Source organism: Trachinotus anak, unplaced genomic scaffold, assembly GCF_046630095.1.
Source record: "Trachinotus anak isolate AG129_WGS33_773 ecotype Australia unplaced genomic scaffold, CSIRO_AGI_Tana_v1 ptg000008l, whole genome shotgun sequence".
Lineage (NCBI taxonomy): Eukaryota > Metazoa > Chordata > Actinopteri > Carangiformes > Carangidae > Trachinotus > Trachinotus anak.
The window spans coordinates 6,383,027-6,403,254 of NW_027273859.1; the positions used below are offsets into that span (position 1 = coordinate 6,383,027).

General features: G+C 44.1%; 1 protein-coding gene across 11 annotated transcripts in view; it reads right to left on the reverse strand.

Moving 5' to 3' along the window:
- Nucleotides 1-20,228, reverse strand: part of arvcfb (ARVCF delta catenin family member b) — a 227,768-nt gene that overhangs the window by 101,789 nt on the left and 105,751 nt on the right. For 4 of the 11 annotated variants that reach the window (XM_071482107.1, XM_071482105.1, XM_071482104.1 and 1 more), the window contains exon 1: nucleotides 16,823-17,059. The exons of 5 other annotated variants lie outside the window; for them this stretch is intronic. In XM_071482107.1, the coding sequence (XP_071338208.1) occupies nucleotides 16,823-16,843 (21 nt within the window). In that variant the 5' untranslated portion in view covers nucleotides 16,844-17,059. Of the gene's footprint in view, nucleotides 1-16,822; nucleotides 17,061-20,228 lie in introns of those variants that run through there. 2 more of the 11 variants (XM_071482098.1, XM_071482102.1) reach the window with 1 other exon arrangement.

Below are 20,228 nucleotides of genomic sequence, written 5' to 3' on the forward strand. Positions count from 1 at the left end.
TGACAGAAAAACTGTTGGTGAAGATACAAACAAAAATCTCTCTGGCCTTGTATTAAAAACCTGTGTGGTTAACTGACAATAGACAGTTTTCAAACAATTGAGGCAGAGGCAGAAACCTCACTGCAGCAGTGTCGTCATAGTTTACATATGGACAATTTATGTGTTTAGAAAAGCAACTAACTAAAACTAAACTTTCAAGCAAGCACTGACTTCTTCTCATGAATTTTTTTTACACTGGCCCAATCTTTAAAATCAAATGTGTAACTTGACATGACATCGAGCTGATTTCTTCAAAAGTCAGTTTCCTGTCTAAGCCCTTCACAGCCAGATGTGTAAGAGTGTCCGGCTCAGCACCTGACATCCATGGTCGGCATCAGCTCAGCCACGCAGGCGTTTACTTCATCAGAACGAGTTCATGACTGATGGCTGAGTTTGGAGAGAGAGACAACCCTGATGCTACAGGGACTCACGCCATCTCCCCTACCTGAGACATCCCCAGATTTCACAGTAATTACTCTGAGCATCTGCGCTCTTACTCAGGCTGCAACCACCTGAGCACTGAGGAGCAGTGGCCTCCTCACTAAGACTGGCAGAGCTGTGAGCCCGGCCCCTCTGCCTTGGCAATTTCAGCAAATAAATACGATGTGTAACAATTGTTTCACTTCTAATTCAGCAATCCAGATGCACCATCATTTCATTAGGCTGAAATTCTGACAGAGACAAAGAGAGACAAGACAAGGCCATAAGCATTGCATGCCAAGGAGTGGTTATAGAGATAGCAGCAGGCACCATCCAATAACAAAATGAACACTCAATCTTATTTGGGATCCCTGGAAGCATTGGGGTTGTGTTTTTCTCTTCAATCAGAGCAGATTTTTATCTAACCACTAAACTGCTGTGAACAGATCGACCGCTTGCTGGAATGCCCCAGTCATGGTGAATATTTCATATGAAGCCTATTGTTGTCTGCCCCACTGGGGCCTCAGCAAATAGCCCAATGAGGAAGAAAACACTAGAGTGGATTCCACAGACCAAAGCCCATTAGTCCACTGGCCTCAGGAAGGAACTAGGCAATATCTCAAAATGATGAAAACAACTTTTTCAGGCCAGTGATGCAGCGACTGAAGGATGATATCTGAAGACCTTGGCTAAACCTGCGGAATGTATCAAACAGGGAACAGTCTGTTCCACATTATGATTAAAGGACATGAAGAGAAACTGTCTGCAACACCCCCACAAATGATTTTCCACACACTGGGAATGAAAACCTGCGTCGTGTAATAGGAAGCCAGCAGACCCCCACCCTAAAAGCCTCAAAAATACAACCCAAGAAATATTTCTTCCAGACTTGATGCCCACACCAAAGACAACATTTCACAGCGAGAGTGACGCTGTGTCATAAACTGCAGTCATCTGTGCTGCCTCCAGGCTGCCACACAAACAAAAGCCATATCTTTCAACAAACTTTACAAAAAACAAACAACAACTCAATCACAAAACTATAACAGCTGCTGCATGGAGATAAAAGTTCACACAGAACATGTTTTAACTACAAACTTAACACAAACTCTACTTTTAATGTACATACAAACTGTACTGACACAGAAATATAAAGATATAAAACAAATATATATAAATGTGTTCAGAAAGGGAAAGTGATTGTACAGGGGAATTGAAAACTCAAAACACAACATGTGAACTTGAACATGATGAGTAATACAGTACATTGGTCTGTGTCCACTTAAAGTCTCAGTCACAGTCACCAGCTGAGAAAAGAAGCCAAACTAGAGATGAGAGCATCAGTTAGTCTGGGAAGTCTTGAATCACCAGCAGCATTTAGCGAGTCAGTGAACCTCTCAGGACAACAGCAAAGCCTCAACTGCCTCACTGCCCAGCAATGCATCACACCACAGAGACAGGGCAGTGATATCTGGCACATGACTGCTTTACTTCGGCTCTGCAGAGACCTTGGGTGTATTCCAGAGAGCAGGTTTAGAGAAAACTCTGAGACACTCTGAGTTTCCTGCTCCAGAAGTTAGTGAAGAAACTCAGCTGATCCTAACCTGGTGGCTGGCAGGTTGTCTTTGGTCTCCACCCCTCCTGCTGAGCCTGAAGAAGCTGTCTGTCATTTCCTCCTTCATACGGTCGATGTCAAAGCTCATATCAGAGTGAAGTTTGAGTCGGGGAAGAAGATCAAAATCCCAGTTGGATATTAGTTTGTGACCCAAGGCCCATCTTTGCTAACGTCATCACCTTTATGATCAATCAGTCATGAGTGTAAAGACACAGCCAGCGACCTCTGTCTGGGTTACATGCAAAAGTACTTGGATTCATGGATTCATCCTCAGCTCAGACTAAAATGTGTACATTGTCTTTATAACACTGTGACTCAGACTGAGACTTGTTCCAATTCTGATACTAGTACTGGAAATGTCTCCAACACTGCCTAAAATACTGGATCAAGAATCAGTGAGTGATGCACTGATCTGATAATGTGTTGATAAACTTTATAGTTTCACACCAAGAGAAAACGGCAGTCCTCCAGGAAATCAATTCTTCTTCACTGCTCTAACACAGTAGCCAACACAGGAAGTTGAGCTGAGCCACCAGCAACTACTGTTTTAGAGCAGTGAAGAAGAATTGCTTTCTGGTAAATAGCATCACATCACATCACACTCAGTATCGGTAAGTAAAAGATGGTATCAGAACATCTCTAATTAGGACAAATGTCAGGCTGTCTGAAACATTTACTGCACAGAAACTGATTGATTAATTCTCATTTCTCATATTATGATTGCATCATAGTCATCATGTCAAACGGAGGAGGATTATAAAGCAGCTGAAAAGACTTTAATATTTTAAAACTGGACTAAAAACTGGACTTTTATCTTGTTTTAACAGCATTTCTATTACTTTGTTTAAACTTACTTTATGTTAAACTACAGTCTTTGTAAAATAGACGTCTACAATTTACAGTCAGATTTTCAACTGCAAATCACCAAAATCATGAGGCTGATACTGGGTCGGACTAAAGGTTACAATCATAGGCTATTTTCATCCTCTGCTGCCACCAGCACTTGTGCCCATAAGGTCACAACTGAATATATTTATTCAATGTAATAAACAGTGGGACTCCAGCTTTATCCTCCATTAAAGAAATCCAAGTCTGCTACAGTGAATGAGTGGAGTACACTGAAGGAAATGTTAACTGATGAAGTGACTATTCTTCAGCTCAGACTCTTTCACTGCTGCTGCTGTCTTTAGATAAATGTCCATTGTTACACATTAATAACAATGACGGCTCCGCTCTTTTGCCATGGTGAATCATAGTTTCTCTATTGATGGCTTTTGTCCTTCACTATGCACACACTAAACTCAAGAGTGATCTAACTCTGATCACCTGTTCTGGTACCGAAAACTCAGAGTTTCCCATCTCAGCGTTGGTCAACTCAGAGCTCAGGGCCCAGGGTTCAGAGTTTGTCAAAGCCAAGGCCACAAGTCGGAAACCCTACCAGCACTCCCAACTCTGGTCCACATTTCCCCTGCTGCAAACCTCAAGAGGAGAGTCCCACAACCACCGACATGGACATGGTGATCTCTTCTGTGTGTGTGCAAAAGCCAGAGAGCTACAGGGGCACTGAAACAGCACTTTCACGCTGCATGCCAAAAAGAGAAGCCACGTGGGGAGTGACTGCTATTTTCTACTGAAAAACAAGGGCTTCAAATTCCTAACATGTTGTGGAGATTAGAGAGCAATTCGGTGGAATTCCGAGCCCCATATGGTGACAAGGTGCTCGCATCTCCCCATATTAGAGGTTTGTTTTCCTTGCCAGGAGATCCAGCACTTGTTTTAACGCCAAAATAAAGATTAAGCAACAGAGGGGAGCGAAGAGAAGGCCGGCAGTGTGTAGTGAAATAATGCTCATTTTGATCTGACTGGTTAAACCCAGTCTCATTGGCTGCTGCGAGAGCAGGCCCTGGACTGTTAAGTAGGTGAGGGAGGATGGAGATGGTTGTTTGTGGGAGTTGGGGGGGGGGGGGGGGTGTTTAGTCGCATGAATCATGACTCATTTGAGGCATTAGGCCACTGTTGTTCCAGTCAATTCACCTCTATAGACTTGCGGGACAACACACAATGAGTCAGCCCTTGGACGCTTTCAATGAAAAGACAGAGGAATTCCCGCTTCAATCCAAAATTAATCCTGGGAATAAGCAATCAGCTCCTATTATGCAAATCTCTGGAGTTTTACAGGAAGAGTCCCGCCCTCACTGCAGTCTATACAGAACCATTTACCTATGTGAGTGCTCCGCAATGTTGAAGATGACTGGCTGCTATGATTGAGTGTTTACTGAGCTAGCTTAGTAGAGTGGAGCAGCATTGGTAATGACATCAACAAAACAATCCCCCATTGAGGTTTTTCTGGAGTAACATCAAAACAGATTCTCTGCACATCCAGCTTAAATTAGGTTGTTGCAGTCGGAGAAATTAGTCTGTGTAACTGTCTGAGTGCGTGGCTGTCGCATTTCATCACACCCGTTGTTTCACAGGACCAGCCTGGTGACACACACAAAAACAGACCCAGCAGACATTAACATAAAATGTCATCTCTGCTGGATCCTGGTTTGACATCAGTCGGCCTAAAAGAGGCATGAAGGAGATATGATTTCTTTGGGCCACGGCCTCCTGAGCGCCGTCACCAAACCAAAGCAGTTTGTTGCATCATCAAGGCTGCCCTGCGTGCTCCAGCCAGGATGTTAGAGAGAGAGAAAAACCCAGCGCTGACTGATTGGGACTCCAACAGCCCCATTAGCGAGGCACGTTCCAGAGGCATGCAACAATTAAGGCAGCTCTGCCTGCCAGGGAGGACTGAAAGATCCATGGGCAGCCAAATCCTCATCATTCAAAGCAGCCAAGCTGAAACCCCCAGCCAGAAGATGCAACTTCTCGAGAGGAAAATATCCAAATAAAAATAAGAATAAAAATAAATATGATATTGTCTATAATGATTCTGCTGCACATTTGTCATAGCTTCATTATGAAACATGCTCAGAGATAACCCAAAACTGTATGTGGACAAAGATGATACCAGTGAGAAGTAGTGGAGGACGAGAATACCATGTCCAACTTTTGAATATGCATGGTGAAGACGGATGGATGAGTTCCTGAATAAATCACCAGGGGAACATTCATCCAGTATGCAGGTACCATACATCATGTTTTCCCTCTTCCACGTCCACAGGGGACAGAAATGTGTCTGGTCACAGGGATGTTAAAGTCTGCCTGGACTCACTCGCTCCTCTGAGAGCGAACAGGAGCTCCAGCACTGTGGAGAGGCTGACCCACTTCAGAACCTCACTGCACAATACTGCAGTGCTGCTGTTAGCAAAGTTCACAAACACTGCCAAATACACTCGGTACACACAAATTCACACATAGGAGCAGAAGTAACATTCACTCAGCATCTACAGTCTGCACAAAAATAAAAACATAGACTCTGTATAGTAAACATAGCAACCAAGCCTAGTTTTAAACTCCATCCTGCAGATTTCAGTTCCTCCCTGGAGAGGTTATCTGCAATGAAAAGGCAGAGAAAGTTTTCCTCTGCAGCACCTGCTCTAGACACTGCAGACCTCTGCACCCCTCACACTGGAAAAGCTGAACATAATAAGTTTGACTTTGAAACAAACCTCTGAGAGATCAGGTGCCGTGAACTGGCACGATATCGCCAAGGTGTGGGAATCCATGCACTCAGGAAGAAAGCATATTCAAAGTAGTGAGGACTTTTCAGAGTGCACAGCTGTGGCGGAGGAGAGGCAGGGGCGTTCAGCCAAGAGGGAAAGTTAATTAGGTTTGTTGGTGTGCGTTGGAGAGAGAAGACAGGAGGCTCGTTCGCCACAGAGACCGGAGTACAGCACAACAGCAGCAGCTTGTGGCTTCAGGGTTCCAGAGTCGGAGGACCGGGGACATCATGCCAGTCCTGCTGCCTGCAAGCCTCAGATTGCCGCAGGATGGAGGCCTGTAATTTCACATCAGTCTCTGTGCACGTGCCCACTGTGATTTCCACACCACAATGTGGCGGGGAACACAATAGCTTTCCCTTTGAAGACCGTCCCACATATATAGTATCCAACTCTCAAACCTTGTTGCAATGACCATATTTCAGAGAGACTGGCTGGAATAATTGTGGACTCTTTGGAGAATGCAGGCAATTTGTCATCACTAATATAGCAGAACATGAACATATTTGCATATTCATTTGTAAAACTTAACACAACAAAAATGCAGCAGCAATGAATTACTGAGGGCTGAAATCCACAATGATTTTAATCAATATATGTAAATCAAATCACTGGTGAAACACCAACACTGAGGTTCAGAAGGCCACACGTATTGTAGGTGGGTGACAGCGCCAATACTGTTTAATTTATCACTGCAAATAGTACACTCACAATCCAAACTGTTGTCTGAGTGGTAGGGTTGGGCTTTATGTTGATACTGGATACAGTTTCATTTGGAGGAAGCTAAACCTGGTTGTGTGAGGACATTGACAGCCATGTGGCAATCAGTGATAATATAACACTAATGTCATAATAGCGTGGCTACATCAACACTGCCATATCCAGGGACTTTTCACACGCCATCTCGGCTTTTGTTTACATCCACCCCTGCATTAACCACGGTCACTGCGGTAACTGTGACGTCATCCACTTGAGACTCTGCACCTCAGTGCTTTCTCATAATCTCCGGGGACTTTAGCTGGACCAGACTCTCCCACATTCAGTTTGTGGACTGCACTACCAGAGGAGACGAGACCCTGGACCTGCCGTACGCTAATGTTAAAGAGGCTTGGAGACACTACCTCACACACATTTGCATTTGTACATTTCTCTAGTCACTTACTGTGTATGTATTATTATTAACTCACAGTTTTTGCTTTCTGACAATAGCAGTCACCTGACATTGCAGCTGGCACTGTCCTGGAGACATCTACTGTAGCTGCAACTACTTTGGCAGGTGTTTGTCTATATGTCAGATTTTGTCACTGTGATAACGTCACAAGATCCAGTCAGGAAACTTTACAGGTGTGTAGCTGAGGTCAAAGTGAAGTCCAAGTTTGACCCATGGGTACTGAGTCCTCATGAATTCATGTAGTAATAACTACTGAGTGCTCATGGGTTGGAACGCCAACATGTTCACGGACGTCACAGCTGGTGCGATCCTGTGACGGTCTCTGGTTTACTTCCTGCTTCCTCTGTGCTGCACAGTTGCAACAAAGACACATTTCCCTGTGGGGATCATTAAAGCTTTTCTGATTCTGATAATGCACGTTGATTTCTCCGGTATTTAATGCAGTGACTCAGCCGATAATCAACTTTCTAATTTCATTATTTTAACCAGTTTCCAGTGAATTTGTTGTATTACTGGATCAACCATCTGTGAGGTGACATTGTTTAACCACAGACGCTGTGATCCTGATTAAATTGTTCTTAATTTTGACTGTTTTCTGATTTTTAGACTAGTCAACTTGTCTAAAATTAACTTTAAATTTCCATTTAATCAACAGGGAAATCAGTCATTTAGAACATCTCTGGTCAGGATATGATACTGTCCTATCCATCAACACATTCTTGAAAAGTCGATCCCTACTGTACACTAGCTCCTTCAGCTACGTCCGATGTGTCAAGTAAGGAAGCAGGACATGACACTTCCAGTGCGTCTTGCTCTTAAGACCAGAGAACTGACGTAAATGTTCATTTCCCCTGTAAAGCTTTTCCCTCTCTGTTGAAAGTACCATCTGAGTTCATTTCTGCAGGTAATTATAAAAGGTAGTAAAGCACTCAGGGCACTTCACTTTCATCGCCATTAGCGGTACATGACCAGAACTAGGCCCTGTCACAACATGAGCGGCGTGAGAACATAACGGATCCAGCTCAGGCTGGTCTCCCATGACTTCAAGCTCACCAGTAAGTGAAGGCATTGGAACATGTTCTGCTGGCCGGGTACACACACCAGCAGCCTTAATTACCACCAGTGTTTGAGGGACATCATGCTTGAAGGGCCATGGATAAGTGACACGGGGAAAAGAGCGGAGGTGAGTTATGGCTCGGAGCAGAGTGAGGAACGACTGCTCCCATCTGAGCATTGGAGTCTGGAATGTAGCTGCTCCATGACCCCAAAAACACTCCCTGTGTTCCCCTGTGGCCTGAACAACAGAGGCTGCAGCTGGCCACTCCTTCACAGGAACTCATTCAACCCCCCCTCAACACACACACGCACACACACACACACACACACACACACACACACACACACACACACACACACACACACTCAGAGCCAGATTCAAAAGAGAGGCAGCATAAAACAGGCGAAGAGTGGGTTTTATTGGATTAAGCCTCTCTTAACTGTACTAGAATATGATGGAAAGAATTTGGGAACCCAACGAGGTCTGTGTCAACAGGTCTTATTTGCTTTACTCTGAAAACTTTGCGGGGTTTAGTGAACCCTTTTCCACACGTACTAAATCTGGGGAGGTAAAAACTAAAAAAAAACATGCTTTAGAACAGCTCCTGACCAACCAGGGTGTTAAACTGAGACCCCCTTTGAATCTCCAAGGATCAGGGAAAGCAGTTTGGTAACTCATGGCAACTTAGAAAAGCCATAGGGAAATAAATACAGTGAGAGTGTAATGGTTATGGCATCCAAAGGTCCAGTTAGGAAAACATGGCTGTGATTGTGCAGCAGTGGGTATGTTTTAGAGGTACTGTTCTTGCAGCATCAACCTTCAGAGCTGTTTTTTCTTCCAAAATGTCTACGAGCACAGATAAAGCCACTGACAACAGCAGATGTGCAGAGGCTGGAGCTATTTATGACACTATCTGACATGTAAAAGCAAAAATAATGTTGGAAAACAAGGTGATCTAGTGACTCAGCAGCTAATGCACCGGCACCATCAGGTCATGACTGTCCTCTGTCCCAGACACTGACACTCTCCCTGCCCATTATTATCTATTAAAGCACATATGTCAGTTAAGATGCTACATGTAGAATATTTCAACAAAATATCATCTAATTATTATTTTTGAATGATTCTGGGTTATTAATTAATGGGACCACTTTCATTTGGTGTCCCAGATTATGATGTCCCCCAACCCCCACAGGATTGACTTAGAGCATGAAGACTGTACTTTGTGCTGTGTTTCATGTCCACTGTGGTTCTCCTGGCCTGCGACTCAATCCTGACACAACCTGTTCCCTCCAACTTTCAGCTGCCCCCTCTTCAGAAAAAGAACACACAGCTATGATGTCCTATTACCAAACTAAAAGCTTGCTTGGCTGGAGCAACAGGATGCTGGCTGCTCTAAAAGCCTGCACCACAGGGCCAGGACTGTACACTCTCCAACCCAGCGCAGAGTGTTAAGTACAGCACCTTCCACTGATGGCTGGCACCTGTCCCTGCATATCCGCAGACCTTGCTGGCACAGATCAACACTGCACCACGCTCCACTTCACAGCCTATTACACATTCCAAACAAATTAAATATGAGGGGGTGTGATGGGACGAGATGGTATTTCGTGGAGCCCCAGCAGCCAGCGCAGACCATGCATGCGGTAGAGCTTCATTAGACAACTCAATAGAGCCGTGTGGAATGTGCGAGGAGGCGCTTCGCTCCATTGTTCACCAGTGGGAATGGACTAAGCACATATCAAGAGAAGATGAGGAGATGAGTAACAATGCTGTGCCATCACATGTAATGGCATATGACAGCCAGTGCAGTGTGTGGATGCCTCTATTGTAGAAGCCACTGAACTGTTCAAACTATTGTCTGCGAGGAGAATTGGCAGCTCTGACAATGCCAGGAACTTGTTTATATTCCTCATTTTAAGAGATTCTGTTCCTGGCTTGGCTGAACTCTTGCCACTGGTTAACATAATGTTTGTGTGCAGGCCAGGTTCGGGCCAGAGCTGTGGCTGCGTGTAGCAAGGGCCGTTGTGGCCCCAAGGCCGGTCAGCTTACAGTGGTTTGGACTTTCCCTCTCACTCGTTCCTCCTCTATCATTCTCTTTTATTTTTCTCCCTGGACCAAAGCCATCAGCAGTTACAGCAACTATTATGTGTTGTGAGGTTCAGAGCAGCATTCTAATGAAGTGCAAGACCTCATCAGCCAACCTCAACCACCAGCGGGTCAGTAACGGCCAGTCCTCACTTCAAACTCCCTGCAGGCTTTGTGACTGAGCTCTGAGTAAGCAAAACAGGGATCTATTACGGCTACATCTAGACTGCTTTATCAGATACAGTGGGCCAGTATGAGCCAGTCAGCAGAATCAAATTCAAATCAAAACATCAGCTCCTGATCCATCAGGATTATCTGACACTGATTCAACATAACGTCTTCAATCCAATTATGATTTTTTTCCTTTTTTCACTAAAACAGCTGATGAAAGTTATGTTATGTGATTAGAAAACAAAAAAATGAGTGTGGTGGATTTACATAGACTTCGTATCTTGGTCACAGGTGCACGCCTCATCCAACCAGTCACAGGTGCAGAGCCACTCATTTAGTCAGATATATGATGTTGATATTTGACATGTTTGAGAAAAGATGTGGATTCACTGAAGTTATTTTTCTCCAATTTAGTTTGAAATTTATCACAGTTACTGTTCATCTCTCTAGTTGGTAGCTTTAATAAAAAAAAATATCTGTTTGGCTTCAGCTGGCTGTGATGATTTCAACTAAATAAACTGAGGATGCCTCATGAAACTCCTCGCACTGCCACATGTCAGTGTAATCTGAATGGTCGGCCATCACTGACAGAGCCCTACTAAAGAGCTGTCAGAGGGAATCATTAATCCCAAAAGGCAGCATGAGACAGATGGTACGATGATGGAGGATCGATGCTCTCCCCGCCATCCCGACTGCTTCCAGCGGCCAGCCCAGTGGCAGGAAGTGGGCTAATCCCTCAAAAGAAAGTTCCAGACTAAACACGCAAGAGGAGCGTGAGCCGTCTACCGCTCCCCCAGCCCCCACAGCTGCACTGCATGTGCTGCCTAGTACAATGTGGATGGTACTGGAGGGGGTTAAAAAGAGAAGGGGAGAAGCAGAGAGGCGTTAGTTCCTTCGGGAAGCTTTATGAGGACTTTGACCTTCCCCCTCAGGGCCCCTCTAAGAGATCCCCAGCTGCAGGACAGAAGGGGTGGAGCCTATATGAACTATACCTAACTGTCAAAGAAGTCCCAGTTCTTTGGAAAAGGTCCCAGAACTGGATCCCTCTCTGACTGACGGTCAGGGTGGCAGCAGCGTTCCCAGCACAGGACAAGATAGGAACTTCCACCACACAGTCTTCATGGACTCTCGACAGTCTGATGTTCTAATCAAGATAAACTGAACCTATCATATCCATTAATCCACTCATCCTATTGGATAACTTGAGTACTGTTTATGTTTGTGCAGTCCATCTAATACACTTGAATGATTGTTTTCTTCCTCTGGTGCAAACGATCAATATTATACTAACACAGTTACAGTGCAGTCTGATTGTCAGGGTCAAATTCAGCTGCAGCACCTCCACAAATCCACGCTCACAGTGCCCGCCGTTTTTCTTTGCTACAGATGCTGAGAAAATGAGAATTTGCAGCCCGTGGTGTCATCAATCACCGGCTCTACAGATCACCGGGGTCCTCATTGCTCCACGGTGCTGCCCAAAGAACTGTCAAATCTGCAACTTTAACCACAGTCCCTGCTGGAAAGCCAATTATAGTGGTGACACATGCAAACACACACACAAAGACACTGCAAGTACATGCACACAAAAACAAACCCATTCTGCCTTTTAGTCAGTGCAGATCTACATGACAGCAGATTGGATCATTAAGAAGTCTGCTCCTGTATACAACTGCTTGTAATCTGGTCAGTAAGTCTAACTGGAAACTGTTTTCACTGTTATTAGCACTACAAACATCTGTTGACAGGATCAGTAATAATCAGACTCAACCGATCACGCTTCCATTCTTACAGGAGAATAATGTTTATATCTCTAAAATCAGAGCATCAGGTTGTGTAATAACCAAACTGTTGCTATTATGTAATCACACCACCAGTAGGATATGAGATTATCTTGTAAATATTGTCAATATAATAATTACAGCCTGCAAGCACAACTTTATTTAAAAAGTGTAGTTCCACTTGCACGGCTTTCTGGTCAGCCTGTTTCCTTCTCTGGGGGAAAGTGGCTTTCTTATCTCCCTGATCAAAAACATGGCTCGTTGCTGGCTCCCAGCAGCACAGATAGGGAGGTGTTTATTAGACACAGACGGGGAAATCATGAATCCCACTCCCTTATAAACACGACTACCCTGTCTGTGACCTGCAGACAAAGAGTGAGTAAATAAGCCACGGATCCAACTGATGTTCCTCTGTTGCCTCTAGCGTGTAGATGCATCTGTGTGCTGAACGGAGAGTGGACAGACACCGTGTCTACACCTCACCTCTGAAGGAATTAATGCATTTGGCAGCAGGAAACACACGCAAAAAAACATCAGCCACTTCATTAAGTTACTGGACATTAATTTTTTAAAAAAAGGAACCGAGGGACTCACAATTTAAGATATGCATGAAATAAATGCATTATTATATGCACCCTGTACATATTTCTGATAGTAGGCACGCTGTACAGCTGAATAAGTAAAGAACAGCCACAACTGGCACTGCAGCTCAGGATATAAATCCTGTCCCGGGCTCACTCAGGGCCTCACAGATGACAATCAGTGACAAACTTTCAGCTCGTCACTGCTTGTCTCATCGTCACACCAGTCATTCTATAGGTGGCACAGACACATCTGAGCCCGTGAACGTGTCAAGGAACATAAGTCATAGCTCTGCTTTACTGCAAGGCTACCCCCTCAACACACTCACTCATACAAAATATGCAAGATAATAAGCTGCCATCTCATTAATGCGCAGCTTCTTCTCCCCAGCGCCGTTTCCAAACATAGCAGTATGAAAGCATCCATCTCCGGCACCCCCCTCCAGCCTTCCAATTTACTGCCACTCACCTTTTTTTAATTCCATCAGCGTGATGATGAAAGCTGAGAGAGCATTATGGTCCTCGCCAGTGGTCAGACAGTGAGTGAACGAGTGCGGGCCTGCATCGGTCACACTGTCAGCCAGCCAAATGGGTTAGGACAGCAGAGAGGGGAGGCCAAGGTGGGCGGGGAAGGGGGGGGGGGGGGGGGGGGGGGGGGGTGACTGGATCTGTAGTACCATGGGTTGAGTGGCACAGACCCCTGGCGCTCCACAGAACACAACCACAGAGTAAACACCAAAAACTGTGTTCATACGATCCACAGCAAGAACATACAGTGTACTATATATAGTACAGTGTAATACTTGCTGGGGTCAAACAGCATTTGCACATATTTCCTCGTGTTTGTTTAAACCCAGTTGGCAGACCAGATGTTTGGTATAGTGTTGCATCAGGAGATTTACTATAGTAACTGTACCAGAAACTTTAGGAGCATAATACAGGACTATCACATCACAATATACGGTATTAACAGCAGGGGTGCAATTATTATCTTCATTATGAATGGACCTGCTGACTAAATCTTTGAATAATTTATTCAGATCTGAGCAATTGACAAATAGGTGAAATAACAGTTATGATGAAACTGTATTGAGCAATTTTTTTGTTACCATTTTCTGACATTTTATAGACAATAATAGGCAGACTAATTTAAAATGAAAATAATCATTAGTTGTAGCCCCAAATGGTTTAATTAGTCTAACAGATGTCTAAAATATGGACGTTTCTGGAGCCCAAAGTGACAACTTCAAATTGCTTGTTTTGTCGGATGAACAGTTCAAAGATATTTAATTTACAATTATATAAAGAAGAGGGAAGGAAGAAATCCTCACATCTGAAAGGTAGTGTTTGCTTGATTATCTGAGAACACTGGTTTTATAGAAACACAAAAATGTAAAACTATCATAAGCCTACTGAGATCATGACACACTTACACAATAAAACTTTTTGCCACCATATATCTGCTTGGTGCTTCAACCCAGTTCAAACATGACAACGAGGTATTCAAACCAGTTTGACAGGGCTCTTTCGTGCTCGACTGAGGAGCACATACATGTAGAGTGCTGCAATAACACGCCATCTGGTACCACCAGTCACCAGGCGCTGACCACCATATGATCATGGTTCTTTCAGGACCGTCTCGCCATCAAAACACAACAGCACTCATGACCCCCCCTACTCCTATCCCGCACCCAACCCCCACAGTAAATGCCCCTTGCACTGATGCACTCTCCACAGCTATTGACCGTTCATATGTTTCCGGTCATTGGCATTATTCTTGTATGACCTCCACTCCCCTGAACAATGCCACTCCTCACGCTCTAAATGTCTTCAAATATTGATCTGAACATCTTCTGTAGTCTCACAAGGGGAGCCTGAGGAAAGGAATGGAGAAGAATACACAAGGACAGTCAAGTTGTCATGCAAAAACACCCCTGCAGAAAAAAATATGGAGAGAAGCTTGACAGCTTTTTAATTTCAGTAAGAAATCAAACAGCATCGGAGAGGGGGGAACGCTCAGTTGCTGCAGCTGAAAGCCCCGCTAGCTGTCAGGGATCTGGCAGTAACCCGCAGTCTGAAGACAAGACCTTCTTCAGTCTTTGGCTGAATCACTGATGAATTATTTTGTTATTCAGACGGGTCCTTCTAGCTTGCAGAGGAAAAGTAAAGTCGTGTTTTGATAGACCTTGGCAAGATGATGACTACTGGATTATTCATAATGTTTTCCTTTCTCCTTCACGACAAATCTGTTCTTCTATTTTTCATGCGCAGAAGATGCTATGGCCTTTGGAGGATTTGGGCGCTACCCTGCTGGTGTAAAGTTCTAAAATAAAGACCAGTTTATATTTAACTCAGACGTGGTGTGGTGCAGGCCCCCACTAATTGAGGGCTATGCAATAATCTGCAGTGGGCTAAAACTCATTTACTGTAAGCTCTGCTGCAGCATTAACATGGGGGGTCAAGGCAGAGCAGCATCTCTCTCATCGTCCCTTTCTATCTACATTCTTCTGAGTATAAAAACTGATTTTAAGCTACTGGATCCCCTCAGGGACACACAGAATACAGTACAGAGCATCAGCCGCTGGAAAAGGTTCAAATGCCAACTCAACTCCTCTTCTATAGTGCTCTGGCCCAACAGCCGTAACTCAGCAAAAGCAAGGAGAATGACAACCAAAACAACAAACTGGACACTGAAATGGATCCAGTTATGGTTTAGGTGTGAGTTGGACACATGTTGACCCCTCTTCCCCTTCAGCATTACCAAAGCAGGTGCTTCCTAGCTGTGGAATGTCTAATGCTGAGTTGAAAAGGTCACGGCACGATGCCGGCCTGCCCTCAAGTATGCCAGCTATCTCAGTCTTACGGGGGTCATGGTCTTTGACCCATTTTGGGATACATTTAGAGAGGACCAGCTCTCAGGTTGTGGACATGCATTTCATCCCATTCACATAACCCAGGCCAACAGATTCCAACAGGAAACTTTTGCCCTGCTTTTGATCCATCAATCCCCACTTGGAGCACAGCCTTCAAACTTATCAAAACCAAGGGATGGAAAGAACAAAGAGTGTGTGAGGGAGAAGAACGCCTTCTCTTTTTGGCGGAGGCTTTTCAAGTTATCGGGTGGCACCCATCCAGTGGTGGCAACTGTTAACATATTATTATCAGAGTAAGGTGGAGAGCTGACAGAATGTTTTTGTCTGCCAGACAGGGGTTTGGTAACTCCACCCCTCTCAGCCCAGCGGAGGAGAGTGGCACTGATGAGACGTTGACCTTATTCAATCAGATTTTTTTCCTCCACTTTCCTACGTTCTTTTGCGATATCTGTCTTCCTTTCTTGTGCATCTGAGTGATGCCAAGCTCGGCGGGGAAAAGAGCGTTGTGATGGTGTAGGCTGCCTGTGGATGCGCTTCAAACACAGGGAACACATCCAATAATGTATGCACATCATGCCCTGGTACGTGCACACCCACACAGACACAGTAACACACTCACAAGAGCTAACAAAAGCACATTCCTGCGGTATCTGTGCAAGTGAAAGACAAAAGGGTTTAATGCCATGTCTCTCACACAACTGGCACTACAGCTCAGGCTGTAAATCCTGTCCCTGGCTCATTCAGAGCCTCACAGGCGATGATCAGTGACAAACTTTCAATACTTCACTGCTTGTCCCATGATCACATCAGTCATTCTATAGGTGGCACAGACACATCCGAGCCCATCAATGTGTCAAGGAACTCATCAGTCATAGCTCTGCTTTACTGCAAGGGAGCCCCCCAACACACACACACACACACACACACACACACATATACACACACATACACACACAGGACCACCGCTAACTCATGGTCAGGACTATTTACAGCATGAAATGATCACTAAGTGGTGTAAGTACATAGTCCTTACTGTATCTGATGTCATGCAGTAGCCCGTACACAGGCATGCACAGCACATACACACATGCACACAGACGCCACATCCATATTACACGCACACGCACACGCACACTATCCTCCTGAAGGACATCGATTAATGTGAGAATCGTGCTCTCATATATTAAAACCTTCTGGGTAAAAAAGGACAAAAAGTGATGTTGCAGGATAAGAAATGAGAAGCATGCAACAGAATCCAAACAATCAGGAATCAATCAGGAGGAGGAGAAAGACGAGAAGAGTCAGACAGGCTGAAGATACGGTGAGAGGAGAGAGAGGAGACCGGCAGCAACAGCAACACAAACCTGTTTCACTTCAGCAGGCATGGTCCAAAATCCCCCCTTCGTTCCCGAAAAAATAAAAACCTCCCGAGGAAATGTGTGACAACTATTTCCACCTCTCTCAAAAGTTCTCCTTTCCCTCCTCTCCTCCTCTCGACTCCTCGCGCTTTCCTCGTCTATTCACGCTGAGTTTTCCCTCTGTGAGCGCAGAGGCAGCGGCTCAGACGCAAGCAGCCATCCCCTTACTCAGCTCGTCGAGCTGCGCAGGGTTAGCGGGCACAACACAGGAAGTGTGGCCGTGTGCCTTTCAAAATCAAAGCGCAAGGAATACACACGCTCGCTATACTTAGAGTAGCTTTAATGATGTCTACAAAACAATGGTTACATTTGAAACAACCAGAAAAAATGTATCTACTATTAAGCTTGTAGGTTGAGAATATGTTGTTAAAAGAGAAAATGGCCCAATGAGATATCGAGATCATTGTTGTTTTCCAGGTCTCAAATCCAAAACAATTGTTTTGTGCTAATCTAGCAAAGCAAGACAGCCTACATATCAAGATAATTCCAAATCATGCAGTAGCCTTTGTAGCGGTTAATAGTCAAGGTCAGTAAAAATATACATGTATACAATAAAGGGTCTATTACAGCTTAGAATATTTAACATGTCTGTTAAATACTAAAAGTCATACAGGTAGAGACAGGATTTCTTAGCCATTGCTATAATACATAAAAAAAAACCAAAATGGTTAGTGCAATTCACAGTATGTCTCTTGAGAGGCATGTGTTTTATCATGACAGCAAATATTATTATTTGTTTTAAAATAACTTTTATAACACTGAGAGTGTTAGTCCGGGTTGCTCTCCAAAAAACAGTGACATGATGCACACCTTCTGTTGGCCATATTGGAGGTCACAGGTGATATATAATAAACTACAATAATCTATAATAAACTAGCAGGTGTATATTAGCCTACTATTTAAACAGTCATATGTGTTTTGCTGTACTTGACAAACAGGTATGTCCTTCAGAAAACATAAGAATCTTGCATATGCTACTTAAGGAGATGGATTAATGAGCAAACACAGTAGGGATGAAAATTTCCAGCAGAAAGCTTGTATTTTTTCATAGGGCATGAAAGCAGAGTGACTGACATGAGCTGCATCCTTTTTTGTGGAAATAGTAGGTTCATGCTTTTATTTTGAAACTAAAATCAATTTACATCCAAGTGTAATTGTGGCTATCACAGGCTAGTTCAACACAGCTGAAAGTGGGACCCTGCTTTCTCCTTTGCAGAGATGCTGTATGGATGTATGGAATGGAGAGAGATGGGGGCAGAGGAGGCTGGTGCTCCTAAACCCGCCCCCCCCCACCCCCCCACCCCCCACCCCCACCCCACCCCCCCTCCCACACACACACACACACACACACACACAACGAAAGTAGGGATCCAAGAAAAGGAATGGAGCTGAACTGAACTGCACACACACACACACACACACACACACACTCAACAAAAAAGTTAGCCAGAGAGAGAACAAAAACCTCCGGGGCTGAGAGAGAGGGGGGGAAAAGGAGGTGTGTTAACAGAAAGGAGGGTTCCCAGACAGGCAGCAGGAACTGTAGCAGCTCCCTCTCCTCCTCTCTCTCTCTCTCTCTCTCTCTCTCTCTCTCTCTCTCTCTCATTGGGCCTATGTCTCTCGCTCTATCTCTGGTATCTTAGTGGGGTGGGACCAGCTCCCTCTATGCACTCCAGCTGCGTCTGTCTGTCAACCCGTCAACCCCTCCTCCTTGTTGGCATAGACCGAGAGAGACGAGGAAAAAGAAGAGGAAGGGGGGGGGACAGGGGCTCACACGCAAAACAAAAGTTGCCCCTACTGAAGCGAAGGCACCCCATACTCTGCAAATTTTTACACCCAATACACACACATGCACACACAGCTCCTTTTCTCCAGCTCTTTGTCCCATTCCTCTCACTGCACTTGATATAAGGGAGGGGTGGGACGTACGTGAAAGAATTCGCATTCAAATATCTATGACTGAGACCAGGACTGAATAGGAATGTTAATCTAATAAAGTAGATGGAGGCTTAACTAAGGACAACTTTGAGAGAATCCTGAGCAGGCAGGAGAGAGAAAAAGGATGACTGAACTAAAAACAGAAAACAGAGAAAGGAGAAATCCCAAACGGAGGGGAAATGGCTGAGGTTTTGCATTCCACAAGCTTGGCAGTGCTATTTCATCTCCCTGAATGTTACTGCTCCATTTGTTCTTAATGAAAGACCTGGCCCGCCATGCACCATTACATTTAGATCTATTTACTTTCAACAATGCGATTAAGAATTCATCCAACCAACATTACCCTCAAAAAGTGGTTTAAAAAAAATCTCGTAACTTCAGCTGTGGTGCATTTCTTTCTCTTGTGTGATTTGCAATATCACTTTCCATTTATGCCATTTAAGCGTTGACTGAGTTTCATAACCTTGTTTAAAAATCCATTAAGTGCTCTGGAATACTCATAGGAGAAGATGAGAAAAGAAGCATTACTCTTTGATTTCTCTATACATCTCTGTGATTGTGTTTTTGCATGTGTCCAATTTATAGTTTAATGTTGTGTTTATTGTTTAATGGAAGATTTGCAAAATTTCTATGCTATCTAGACTTAAGCAAACCTATAAGTCTACGCTAGAGGCTCTGCGATACCACACTGAGGCACAGTGGTGATTTGAGCATCAGCATGACAACATGCTTTCCAGTGTTTACCTTCTTGGTTTAGCATGCTAACCTTCAAACGGTCATAAACCGAAGTACTGGCTGATTACAAATGAAAACTTTTGACTTGATGATGAGTTAGATGACAAGTCAGGGCATCAGCAAAGTGATCGAAATTATCCTGAAGTGATCAAATCCATCAAATACTTGTCACTCATAGCAAGTCAACCTCATGGTGGTGTTAGATTTAAAATCAGGGGATCACCAAAGTCTGCAGGATTCATGCTCTGGGAACCTATGATATATGTATGTACCAAATTTCATGGCGATCCCTTTAATGGCTACATGACGCAGAAGAAAAACTCAAAAATGTCAGCCTCATGGTCAAACCTCAAATCAATGGGACACAAATGACCCAAGAATGTCTGAACCCAATTTCATGGCAGTCCATAGGTCTTGATACATTTCAGTCTGGACCAAAGCTGAGATAAATGGGGACATTTCCAGTCCTAGAACCATTTTGCATCATGACTGAAATATGCTATTGCTCTTTACGTACAATGAGAGGCATAACTGCTGCTAGAAAATTAGAAAATAACTAGGGTAAAAAAGTGATAACACTGGTTGGGCTAAATTAAATATCTTTAAAAAAAAAGTACAGTATATTCAACATTTCATTTCAAATTAATTCCTGGAACATTTTCAACTTCACAAGTTGGTG